At 41.4% G+C, this 13,433-nt stretch overlaps 1 protein-coding gene across 4 annotated transcripts in view; it reads left to right on the top strand.

Annotated features, from left to right (window-relative positions):
• SNX9 (sorting nexin 9) overlaps window positions 1-7,497 on the top strand; it is a 60,394-nt gene extending 52,897 nt beyond the window's left edge. For all 4 annotated transcript variants that reach the window (XM_048935273.1, XM_048935272.1, XM_048935271.1 and 1 more), the window contains exons 15-18: window positions 547-636; window positions 1,229-1,343; window positions 2,731-2,822; window positions 5,522-7,497. In XM_048935273.1, coding sequence (XP_048791230.1) covers window positions 547-636; window positions 1,229-1,343; window positions 2,731-2,822; window positions 5,522-5,569 — 345 coding nt within the window. In that variant the 3' untranslated portion in view covers window positions 5,570-7,497. The remainder of the gene's footprint in view (window positions 1-546; window positions 637-1,228; window positions 1,344-2,730; window positions 2,823-5,521) is intronic.
• Window positions 7,498-13,433: the final 5,936 nt, after the last annotated feature.

Genomic DNA, 13,433 nt, shown 5'->3' with positions numbered 1-13,433 from the left:
TGATGTGCAATTGCCTGCTGCAGTGCAATTGCCTGCTACGGTAACAATCTAGTTTAAATAAATCCAGATTTTATATTGGTATTCAAGCTATAAATCAGTGTTTGCAGAGTGTTTAAGGTTCATTTCCAAAATATAAAGCCTAATTTGAAGGCTGAATCTGGAAGCTCTTACACAGCCTCACAATTAAGCAACTAAGGAGATGCACCTGTATAGGTACACATATAGCAATGGGGTTGTTGCTTGAAATTGCAGTTGCTAGGACTAGAAAATCCTGTGAGAATTTGGGGGAAAGCACTCACTTCATAGGCCAGTGTTAAGGAGAACAAAGAACTGAGGCTTCTTGTTACTGGTGCTCAAAAGCTTATATCTTAATAAAGACCTGTTTAAATTTGGAAAAACTTGCAACAAGCAATTAAGCTTTTCACTTACTTTTCTCTAGTCTTCCCTTTCTTCCCCAACCCATTTATTGGCTTCATTATTTCTTTACTGTGTCTGTGATATTAATGTCTCAGGTAGTTTTAACAATGCATACGCTTTATTTATTAGCCAAAGAAAGATCTGCACTTCCTGATGGAAACAAATCATGAGTATAAGGGATTTCTTGGTTGCTTCCCTGACATCATAGGAGCTCATAAGGTACGTGAGGGACGTTTACTCACAGGAGTTGGGCAGTGGGAAGACCTGCATGGGGAAGAACAAATGTTATTCCAACAACATAAACAGGGTTTTTTGAATATTGTTTGGCATGAAAAGGAAAGTGCAGTCTAAATCCATTGATAAGGAGGAGGCATTTCTTTTTACCGCTCCTGCTTGTGACTTGAGGGTTTTCTTGAATCATGTTATATTGCAGTGAATTGTAGTCTCTTGGAAAACAGTGTCTGTCTTCTGAATATTGCATAACATGTGGGTAAGGTTCTACAGGCATTTGGTAGTTTGAAGCTTTTGGTGTCTCCTATGTCATTCTGCTGAATTTTGGAACCTGATCCTTTTGTCTCCTCTGTGTGTATTTTTGCTTATTACTGCCTTTACCAAACTCAATTTCTTGGTTACCATGTTTCTGCCTGTGTTTTAAGTCGCATCTTGCAAGCAGTGGAGCAAAATAACAAACCTATCAGTCATTCTGTGTATATATTATGCAACATCAAAATGTGGCTAGTGGAATTGTAGATGACTGTGAAGACCTTTAAGTTGGTTACTTGTTTAATCTTTCTTCGTTTGCTTTCTACAGGGAGCGATAGAAAGAGTGAAGGAAAGTGACAAATTAGTTGCAACCAGTAAAATAACACCACAGGACAAACAGAATATGGTGAAACGTGTGAGCACAATGGCTTATGCACTACAAGGTAAAACAAATTTGGAGCTAAATGGCAATATTGTAGAGCTGAAGGATTTTTAAGTAAGAAAATCTTGGCAAAGAATCTTTGTTCTACCAGAAATTGTTGTTACCTATTTGTTTTCCTAGAATTACAGCTGCTTTTCTGCCTCACTTTTTTGTTTTTCTTCTTTTGTTTGCTTTTAATTGCATTTCCAAAATGTGTATTTTCTGTGGTAGCAATATGACATTTGAAATAAGAGCATCCCAGAGTATTAATTCTTTCGTTTTGAAATCATAGTGAGTCTCAAAATAAAGCCATGGGCCTTGGTGCAGGAAGCAGTTGAGAACATGTATGTGTTTTTCCAACTCAGAGTTTAATCAGGCATGATCCAGTTGAGTGTCATGTTCTTGTAGATAAGACTTAATTTCCTGGATGTTGTTCAAACTTTTTTTGGTTAGAGATGTTGGAAATAGGAGATGTAATACACTGCACCTTAAAAAAAAAAAAAAAAAAAAAAAAGGGAATTGAGGAGTCAGAGTTCAGGCCTGCACATTACTAGACTCTAAAGTGCATCCTGGTACTGCCCTCAATGCGGTTACTCATCGCTGAGTGTTTTAGCTTCTTTTAGCTGACTTAAAGCTAAGAGTACTTGGTAGTTTACAGGGAGAAGGCAATGCAGCACACAGAGCCAATTCAAGAACAAAAATCTCCTCCCTTCTCTCATCGTTTCTTCCTAGATGCAGTGATGTAAAAGTATTGTTCTGTTCAAGTGGTAATCCGTGGGAATCATGGGAAAAGACCTTGAGGATGGCTGTTGCAGTCTCAAATGTTTTTTCTCCCTCTATTGATAGCTCAAAATACATTTCACTTATTTCAGCTATAAGCTGTGATCTGACAAAAGATGCAGAAATTGGTGAAAGGAATGGCTTCAGTGATGCAGTTTCTCAGATTCCTTCTGAAATGGTCAAGAATGGGTCAAACTACTGGCTGTATCTTTGTTTTATCTAAATGTTTACAGCTGTGCCTGAACTTATTTGTACCCTTGGAAGTCTGAATTCCCAAGCCAAATATGTTTGAAAAACTTCCCAATAGGACAGTTAATGTCAGTAAGACAAAATCCTGTTTGTTTTCTATATCAAATCTTTGTACCCCTGAGTATTGTAACAAGAACCTGGCTTTACCCAGAAAGCATTGGTGCTTTAGCAGTGAGTATTTGACACCCTACCAATTGTGTGTATAGTTCCATCATAACTTCAGCACTGCAGGCTAAACAGATTGTGGGCACGTGAATAGGAAATACACTGGCAGGGCTGGACACTGAGCTTGTTGCACAGTAACTAACCTGAAGTAAGGGAAACCTTTCCTAACTATGAACACTTCTCTTGAATGATTTGCCTCCCGGATCTGATTGCAGCTGAGATGAATCACTTCCACAGTAACCGGATTTATGACTACAACAGTGTCATTCGTCTTTATTTGGAGCAGCAGGCACAGTTTTATGAAACGGTAAGATGCAGTATTTTGGTGCCATTTTCCTGGCACGTACTGTACTGAACTTTTATGAGAAATACTCACTATGTTTAGTCATCTTTCTGTATGAACCTCTCCCAGTACGATATTTGGAAAAGAATTGTAAAAGGGAGGGGGGTGAAGCCCCCATGAAAGAAGAATGAGTGACATTTCCGTACAGATGCTATTCCTGTGTGCGTGGCTATGTGATATTAGACCTAAAATACCGTGGTGAAAAACTTTATTGGTGCTAATTGATAGCTTGGTTTTTCTAGTTGTTGTCAGTTTCGTTTGGTTTTCTCAGTGCCACTACTGAGGTTACAAAGAACTTGTTTTAGATTCGTGCACAGAGATATTACCAAACAGTCCTGAAAAATGCTGTAAAGAAGACCTCCTGCAACAAATTCAACAACAGCAAATAAATAAATAAATAAATAAATAAAGCCATTTGAATGAAACTTTTGTCCCATTGTATGGAAGGACAGAGGGAAGCTTCTCTGATTTACAGTCTGATGTATAGGCGTGTGGGGTGGCAAATCAGTGATTTGGTGACTTATGTAATATGTCCTCATTTAACGTTGCTCTTATCCATGTTATTCTTTCTAGTTTATGAAATGCAACTTGAGAAGGATTTTTCTCATCTGATGTGTTGGTAAAATGTCTGAGTATGCTAGAAGCTGGCTAGACTTAAAGGGGTAATTAGTAACTGGTTGCACTTCATGTAGCAAGAAGTGGCACTTCAGTGGTTATCTTCAGTTGCTGAAAATACCAGATCCCCTATCAGGTCACCTTGCTCAGTTCTTCTGGCTCGTCTGATACAGCCAGGCACATATATTTCCCTTAAATTTCTTCTATCTTTTGTCCCAGTTCTTAACCTCTTCTGGTTGCAGCCTTGACAGTCTCCTTGTACTGAACTTCCTCTTTCACTCAGCACGGGGACCAGATCTGTGTTCACATGTAGGGTGCTGGCTATCATGGGAGCTGTGGAAAGAGCCCAGGAACTCTGTTCTGATGTGTAGCCCTGTTCCAGGAGATAGATTTCATGAAAAGCTTGGTTTTGTTCCTGTAGTCCCCCTGAATTATGGATATCAGAACATGATTGATACATTGGTAGCTAGACCTTCCAAGTAGCTATAGCTCCACTATATATAAGGCTTATGGCATAACCAAGCTTGTGTAATCTCACATGGAAGGAAAAGACACCTCTCCAGAAAGAATTATTGCTTCTTTCTTCCAGCCAACTGCAAGTCAGATCCAAAGCAAGCAGAAGGGTGACAGTAGGGGAGCAAAGCAGCCCCCCTTGTCTCCTTAGAAATGGCTGACAAGCCTCTAGCACAACATCAGTCTATGTTCAGATGTCCAGTAGAGAGAACTTTCAGCCAAATAGTTGCACTTCCTGAAAGTCATGCTTGATTCAATGGCTTTTACAGTGCATAGTGCATTGCTGGAGAACCTAACAGGCAGGGTGACAGCACTGCCCGTGGTACTGTCAGGTGAAAGTACAAAATGAGCAAGGCAAGAAGTATATGTGTGAGCACAAGCATCTCTATAACTGAATGCTTTGCAAGCCCTATGTATACAAACCAATGCAGTTGTGCTTTCTGAGCATCACAAAATTTGACCTTTGAGTGGCAGGAAGGTTTGTTGCTTATTGTGATGCTGTTTTTTTTTCCTTTTTTGTCAGAAGTTAGTATGAAAAGTGAGCTTTCTCTGATCTGCTTGTAGCAGGCCAAGCAATTGGCATTCGCTATTGCTTTCAGAACACATGAAAAAGGATAAGGCTGATTACAACAGAGAGAACTCTATGTGATTTGAATTTGGGGCGGACCTGTGTGGAGTCAGGCTTTGAACTCAGTGGCCCTTGTGGGTCCTTTCCAGCTTGGGATATTCTGTGATTCAATGATTAACAGGATGTGTACTTCCTGTGTCTCAGCGTGTAGAAAACATACAAGCCACAGAGAATTCATGCATGTATGTAATAACCTTTTGTAATAGCTCCTGAAGCATAAGGTGAGCCTATATTATACTTAGCAAAAAGTCTAGCTCTGTTATACTGCAGTAACAGACTATCTGAATATTACGATGACATGAAGAGGGATGTAGCTTACAAACTCAGTGGGGCTTGGAGGAGAAAAAACAAAGCAAAATTACTGCTTTGTTTTTTCTCGTACCTGAGTGCACCTGGGATTTTGAACTTAGAATATTTGCAGTCAAATAAACGAAGTCAGTGATCCTCTTTGTGAGGGAGAGTTGGATTGCTGGAGGCTAAGGAGCATGAGGGATTACTGGTGGCTTATATCAAAGCCAGGAACAATTTCCAGCCATTAATAGCCACATTTATTGATTACATATTTCTGCTGACTGCCTTCCAAGGCCGAGGCCGTTCATTACTGCTGTGTAAACAGTACTTTTGTTTCTGACAGTTCTGACATAGTCTTTTTCAGGAGAAGGCAACAACAAAAAGTTGGGATACGTGGACTGCACGGAACTCCCTTAAATACTGTGTTGTATTTGTGGTGTTAAGAGAGCAGCTGAACAGTGTTGACAGTCTTGTACCTGTTGGGGGGTACTGAGGAAAGACAGCAATTTTTGAAAGATGAGGGAACGCTTTGTTTGATTTCTTGCCTGCCTGCACTGTTATTTCTGCATAGTGTAAAGTGCCTGCCTAGTAAGTATGTTCTGTCTTTTTGTTTCAGATTGCACAGAAGCTGAGGCAGGCACTCAGCCGCTTTCCTGTGATGTAGAGAATAAGGAGTACTCAACGACAAAGAACCACCTTGAAGTGCTTTTCTGATCTGGGGGCAATGCCAATAAAAACTTGTTAGCCTTTGCCAGCCAAAAAACGAATCAGTTATGGGGAAAAAAAAAAAAAAAAAAGAATTATATAAAATGTTTACTTTATCAGCCTGAATCCAGAAGATAATGTTCTTTTTTTTATCTTGGATGCTCTCCCCTTTGTGTCATTATTTAAGCAAAAACAGCTAGATAATGCTGTCGGTTGTAGGGTTCTAAATCATCAAACTGGTATGTTGCCATGGACCTTGTGCAGACTTGCATCTATCAGATGCTATTCCAAAAATTCTTTGTCAGCATCAGAATTACAATTTTTGTAAGTGAGGAAGCGGGTGAGCATGGGAAAATGATTTCCTACTCATTATACTCAGTTCTCCAGCAATTCAGTAGCCAGAAGGGATTGTATTTGTGACTGTTTCTAGTATATGTTGATGATTATCGGCTGAGCAAACACTTGTTCTAAGTTTTGCTTCCCACACGTGGCCATGGCATACCGCTCCCACTGTGACTTCTGGTAAATACAATTCACTCTTCTTTCTTCTTTTCTTTGTAACTAAACCTTATTCTTGTGGCACAACACCTCAGAGCTTCTGTCAGGCTCTTTCTTTCTCGCTATGCACTGTGTAAAAAGACAAAATATAAACAAGGAAAGAGCCATTCAGGAAGGTGTGAAAAACAGTTTTCCATGCCAGCATTTTGACACCCACACAGTGTTAGGCCATAGGGCACTGGTGTTCCTCAGAGCTGTACCTCTTTGAGAGTTCTAAGCCTTTCAGTAAAGGGGACCCTCACGTCTTCACAAACTGATATAAGTCCTCCAGTTCTGGCAGAGCTCAGGTCTTCATGTTGCAGTATGGTGTGCTGTTGGCTTGGGTTTACTTTCTGTTACCTTCTAATGCAAAGTGAAAGGTGACAAAGGTACGTCAGTTATCACACAAATGTACTTTGCTCATCATATCTGAAGTTGAAGTCACCTTTCTTAGTACTAAAATATCACCTGGGGCCTGGGCTTTTTATAACAGCGCTGTTCTAAGTGGGCACCAACTACGGTAATTCATTTAATGCCATAAGCAATCCAAAAAGCCAAAGTGCAATTTTAATTTTTTTTTTGCAAAAATATGACTAGAATCTAAATATTTTAGCAAACTTTTAAAGCAAAGGCATTTTCCCATAAGCCATTCTAGGAGACGGGTACAGTCTGCTGGTTGAATAGTTGCCTTACTCGATTTTGCATTGGTGTTATTTTTGTGTGCTAGAAGGAAAATCTAGGTCTGCCTGAATAACCTGAAACCAAAATATAAGAGACTTCAGCCTAAGTCCAGATGCTTCTCAGTGTCATGGGTTTTGTTCACGTTTTATAAACCTTGTCTTTCTCTCCTCCCAATTCTAGTTGTTCGCTTCCAAAATTCCATAGCGCAGTGTTGTTTGATACAGCCATTTAAATATGTACAAATTGTAAAGAATGTGTATAAATGTTTTACACCAAATGTAAGAACTGCTTGCATGCAGAAGCAGCTTATATAATAAATTGTTACAATGTGTACAGTACATTCTGAAATCACTTTTTCAAGCCAGCATTTTTTTAGCATTTGTATATTCACTTTTGGTAATGAAATCTCTTTGTAATGAATTCTTCATTTGGGAGGGGGAAGGGGGGTTCTTTTTACCAATCTTTGAATAGCTCCATATGCACTAAAGTTGAAAGTTCTTTACTTTGAATAGATTGTTTTGGAATCTACATGTAAGCTGTGCATTCCCGGTGCAGGGAAGCTGTGACAGTAGCGACTGTGTCAGAGATGCAACATTTTGGCAAAAAAGGAAAACTGTTTAAGGACTTCAAGTAAAATGAAGTACAACTGATAATAAATATTTATCTATACCCACAAGACTATTTTTTTTTTCTTTGAAATGATCACATTGCTTTTCACAGGGTGATGCACTGTGAGTCAAATCCTCCTTACGGCTTTTCATTGGCTTTCACACAGTGGCCAGCAGAAGAATGAGAAAGGATCCATGTGCCTTCCATAAAGCAGGCATCCGAACATAATAATAGTGCTCGTTGACTGCAGAACAGCCAAGGCTAAGCGTATGTTGTGAGATTTCATTATTCAGGTCAGTCTGGCTCGTGGTTGATGGAACCCTCCTGACTGCAAATCAGTAGGAGAGCACAGTGCTACTGTGTATTCGTGGCTCTGTGACAGCATGGTGTTGACCCAGAATGGAAATTAGATTGTCTTTGGTGTTGTTTGTTTGTTTGTTTTAAATTGGATGTGATTAGTGGCATAGGCTGGGGGATTTGGGAGCAGCAGAAAGCCTTCACTCTGAAGATGCAGCCAGAAAACAAAATAAATTAGAGTAAGATGTGAGCAGTGCCATGCTGCATTTCATTTGTCATAGCTGAGTAATTAATCCCTAGGGTAGCAAAAAGCCTTAAAACTGTTTTCTGACTTATACTTGGCCTTTGCTCTTTGAGTTAGTTTTAATATAGTCCTCTTGTTAAAGTAGTGACATTTTTCATTTAGGGCTGAACAAGAAGGTGTGTTATTTATCATTTTCTCTTGGCAGCAGACTTTTTCTTCTCTTAGTTTTCCTCTTACATCTATTGTCTGTAGAGACCTGCATTTCTTGATTATTGTTTAATAAATTTAGTTTGCCTTAGCAAGTATTTATCAGTTCAAGGTCACTTCTAATTGACATTACCTTCTGTCACAATCAAATCTCAGTAGATGCACATCTAAAATTGTTACTCTTAATTGGTATCGTTGGTGTTCTGAATTCTTTCCCTCCCTCACACTGCCTTGGAAAGAAAAAATCAAATTGATTAACTGTTCTTGTAGGGGGCTCACAAGGCTGAGAACAACAAAGGGAGGTGTCACACTGACAATGCATCTGCAGTTAAGCATGGCATTCAGCGAGGGGAGGGAAGAGCACTGCATGTTACCAAAAGTGAGAAGTGTCCTGGGACTGAAACGGGTGCCTAAGAGTCTCCTTTCTGAGCGGTGTGTTCCTTGACCTAGGAAAGAACAGAGCGATGTGAAAGCAAACACTCAGATCTCCAAAAATGGAATCTGTACATATGTGGTTTCAGTCAATTAACCTGCTCTGAATGGGCATGATTCTGCCTACAGCTGTCTGTGCAGGCATGTTGGTGCTGGGAAGGCAGATGGACAGGTGTTCTTACCATTTGCTGTACCAGAACCCTCCCAGTATCTTGCTGACAGGATCTGAGGGGCAAATGAACTATCACATGCCACTAATGTATGAGGAGACTGAGAATGCAAGCCAGCTGCTAATTTGGATGAAGGAATTTGATACTGAAATTCAGCTAAATTCACAACCTCACTTCCCAGCCCCTCTGCAGCCGCCTCCTCCTTCTCCTCCCTCGCACCTCCCTGCCACCCCATGCTTTGCTCCACAGCTTCTGACAGTTTGCAGTGGTAACGTTTCTGACACATGTGAAAAGTACCTATTAAATAGCTTGTCATATCATCTACCCACATCCACCTGCAATTACATGATGCCTCAGTGACTAATGAGTTTGGTTACCCGCTGACAATGTGAAAATAGTGAGGCAGCCAAGTGGAGTATACTCAACATGGCCTGCTAAGAGCATGCACTCACCTTTCTGTACCAAAGGAGGTGGAAAAGGGGCTGAAAATGGGACCTTCAGAATGTGAGGGGCTAGCTTCTTATTTGTAACCTATGTGAAATGTTGGAAGAGTTGTGCAGAAGCAAAATATTTAGCAGGGTTTCAGATCTGTAATTACATCTAGACCACTAGGTTAGTCAGGATACCCAGTGTTGTACACTACAGTCCTTTGTATACAGAGTGGTGGCATCTTCTAGGATGAATTATCTAAGGACAATATTCAGGTAAAAGTAATTGGCAGATAACATCGCTGTTACATGCACAACTCAACAGATCACAAATTCTTTGTAACATTTCTAAATCTAGGTAGATGGTTCACTTCTTAATTCTGTAAATGAAAGGTTAAGCAAAATGTATCCATTCCTCCTGCTTCCATCTCTGCTCAATGCTTTTTGGGCGACAGTACCTCCCTGCTCTCCTGTGAGAGCATTGCCTGCAGTGCTTTCAGGACTCACAGGAATCTCTTACACGTGATGTAAATTGCACTGTGTTCACTTTGGGAACAGCTCTAAAGTTCTGTCTCCCCTCCTGGGGCAGAGGACATAGCTGTTACTGCTTTCTAACCATTCTGTAGGGCTTTCCTCATGGTCTCCTTATCACATTATTAGCACAACAGTGGCAGGGTCCTGAAATATTTACTGGCAATTTTCAAGGTCCCTTTAAGTGTTTATATGAGAATCTCCCCTCCCCTTTTTTATTTTCTTTAGCTGACTAATTTCCAGTGACATTCTGGAAGCTCAGTCCTTCAGAATCCCGGAACAAGGGAGAGCAACTGTTTATCCACTGTTCATCTATTTATATTATTTTTAATCAGATTCTTTCCAAGCCGGCCCCAAGATCCTGTCAAATGTGGTGCACACAATACGATGAGTCACCACATCAAACCGTTGCCAGAGGGGAAGCGCCTCAGAAGTGAGGGCCATGCAGGGCTGAAGGGCAGTTTTCTGTCTGTTGCTTGGTTCCTGACTAGCATTTCTAAGCTCAGTAGAGATTTTGTTTAAAAACTCAACAGCTGGAAGAGAAGTTTTGCTGTAGTAGCGCAGCAGATGCTAAATACAAAGCCCACGTCTCCCTGCTGGAGCAAAGCTGTGGTATTCAGTGCTGCCCGGCAAGGTTCCCAACTGCTGTGCTCTGCAGGACTGCACTGCTCAGTGCTCACTGTACTTGCAAAGAGAGATGAGGAAAATCTTCATTTGCCTTCCCTGCTTAAATAGGGCACTGTCCTGGCCTTTACTAGATTGCACCTAGTAAACTGACAGCAATAATGTCTTTATCCAAGGCCAGCCTTTGGGAAGGAGTAGGAATACAAGTTTCTTTCCCAGTATGAGCATTTTTGCCCTTACTTGGCAATAGATGAGAAACTAGTTAGAAGTAACACTGGCCTAGCTGCTGCCTATAAGCACTTGGTTGTGCAGGACTCTGGTCTGTTTCTCGCTGCTGTGAAGCCAGAGAGCAATATTCATCCTGGGCCCACTTCTGCAGCAGGGAGGACAAGATGGACATGTGTGCCTCTGCCCGCTTCCCCTGCCACCTGAGCTGGAGGACGAAGATGCTCAAGAGCACATGGGTTCTGCTCCAGCCAGGTCAGCCTTCCGAGTGGCAGCTGCTGGGCTGGCACTGAGCCTGGGGTACACTCTTGTCAATGAGGCACACAAAACTCAAAGAGCATCACTGCTTTTATCTAGGCTACAAACTCTGCATTAGCCTTTCCATGTGGAACAGATCTTGCATCAGTTCTGGCCCTTCCACGAAGCTTGCAATAAATCTCCAGGACCAAACAAAGTTTATTTCAAATTTCTGGAAGGAGTAAAGAGAGAATTCAGCTGAACCCCTACCAAAATATGCAGAAAGTATCAAGATAGCCACTCCATAAGGAAAGCACATGAAAGCAGTCATTGCACCATCTCTAAAAGCCACAGAAGGCATTTGCAGGGATGGCTGAGATGGAATTACGCACAAGGACTGCTACTTGACAGAACCGGACAAGAAGCAGCAGGGAACAGAGCAGGAGAAGGGAGGGCTGGTGATCAATAAGGGTGATGGTAGCGTAAGGAGTGGGAAGTAAAAGCAGGATAACGGGCTTAAAATGAGTCTAGCTGCAGCTCCTGCAGCATTCAGTCAGCGGAGCTGATCAGCCCTAGAGGAGCCCCCTGACTGCTGTGATGTGTGCCACGAGCACTCCTCAGCCCAGCAGGGATTAACGAGGGCTGCAGACAGTGTAACCCAAGACTCCCGCACTGGGGTGGGGACGGATCATTCCTGGCCAACCTCAGTCTCTCCTCATGGTTTGTGTGTGAACAGCAGACGTGGCACAGGTCAGGAGAACAGGCAATGCCTTTTATAAATGCGATGTGAATCCTTGTTTCGTTGAAGCAGAACGGCACACCTAAGTAAACATGTCACATTGTCAAAAAACAAATAGAGGCAAGACAGCCAAATGAAAGCCAATCAAAGTTCAGTTGTAACAAAGTCCAGGGATTTAATTGCTACATTAGGAATAACACAGCATACCAAAATGGTTGTTCAAATAATTCTAAACCATGGTATTTCCTCAGTCCCTCTCTTCCTGGCCCGCTCCCCTCACTCAAGCTGTGCGCATTCAGCCAGCTGCCCCTCCACAGCCACACCAACAGAGATACGCCTCTCTCCAGACCTCTTTCCCTTTCAAGGAAAGCAAGCTATGCACTTTGCACTCACCACAGAGATGCAGATAAATTACAGCACTGTGAAATAACTCCTTATGCAGTTTGCTCTATTGTACTATTTTAGTTTTTATTTGTTCCACACAGGCAACACTTCTCCAGTTCCTGGCTGGTGTTGTACTGAACTGCACTAAGTGCTCTGCCTTGAACTGATCAATGTTCACTGTCACTTCAGTTGCCCAGTCCAAGACAGATCATCACAAAGCTGCTGAAGAGGATCACTTGACATTTATTGCCCAGTACCATTTTTTAAAGCTTTTAAAACTGTATAAATACTTAAGCCTTTCAGACAAATGAGTACGATCTCTTTCCTTCACATAAGCCTGTTACTATGCTCCTCTTTCTCCCTCTGCTTTCTTGTCTGAAACCCCTCCCAGATGTGAAAATGAATGGCTAGGGCTTTCCAAATCACAAGGAGACATAAATACTGCAAAGCATCTCTTAGTAACATGAAATAAGAGAAACAAGATTTACTTGAACTTAAAATCACCACATACATTGTATTGGAGAAAACTAAAATGAAAAACAACAACAACAACAACAAAACATTGACATGGTAATAGAAAACTGGTTTGTGCAAGGCAGTTTGGGCTGCTTTGAGAAGGTGGTTGAATCCATGGCAATTAGTTGGTATCTGTGTATAATCAGCAGTCCATTATCAAAGGCACTGCCCAGAAATTCTGTATTGGAAGGAGTATGAAGCAGCAAATCCTGAACCTTACATCTAAGGAATGCCTCCCATAGGAACATGCATGTGAGAACTGGAGTTCTGGATTATATTTAAGCTTTGGGAGCAATGAGCCTACTGCCAGTGATGGAAGCTGAAGGCTCTCTTTGTCCGTATCCACAAGGTGGTGGCACTGAGTGCTGGAGAGCTGTTGTGCTCTGCCATGCTACCAGCATGGTGCTACTGCTGATTGCTGCTGCCACACGCTTTGTCCAAAGCAGTTTTCCAGACAGGACTTTGAGATTTTTTCTGAAGAAAATACAGAAAAAGTTAAAATGCTGATAATACAGTCACTGACTCCAGATGAAGAATCAAAGTACAGCATTCTGCTTTTCCATAAAGTGTTCTCCAAAGTAAGTTATCTTTTTCTTTTGGAAAGCAGTGATCTCATGCACTCTTGGCACAAACTCATGTTTCTGGAGGTAAGCACTTTGCTTCTAAAAACCCACTGATGTCATGATTTGACTGCTTAAAAGTGGTGTCCTCGAACGGACCACTCTCTTCCCTCCTCCCTGCCTTCTTTTTGTCCAATTACTTGACCAAATCTGAAACTTCCACAAAGACAAACTGTATCCAACATTCACTTCACAAAAAGATCTATGGTTTTGCTTTAGCTTTGTATTATGCATGCAAGAAAAACAGACCTGGAATGTGAGACTACTTTACAGTATCAGACCTACTGTGTTTATAAATGCATTTCTATGAAGACAGAATACGTGCTCATGTAGCTAGCTAAC

Source organism: Lagopus muta, chromosome 2 (assembly GCF_023343835.1).
Source record: "Lagopus muta isolate bLagMut1 chromosome 2, bLagMut1 primary, whole genome shotgun sequence".
Lineage (NCBI taxonomy): Eukaryota > Metazoa > Chordata > Aves > Galliformes > Phasianidae > Lagopus > Lagopus muta.
This window is presented reverse-complemented; position numbering and strand designations above follow the sequence as displayed.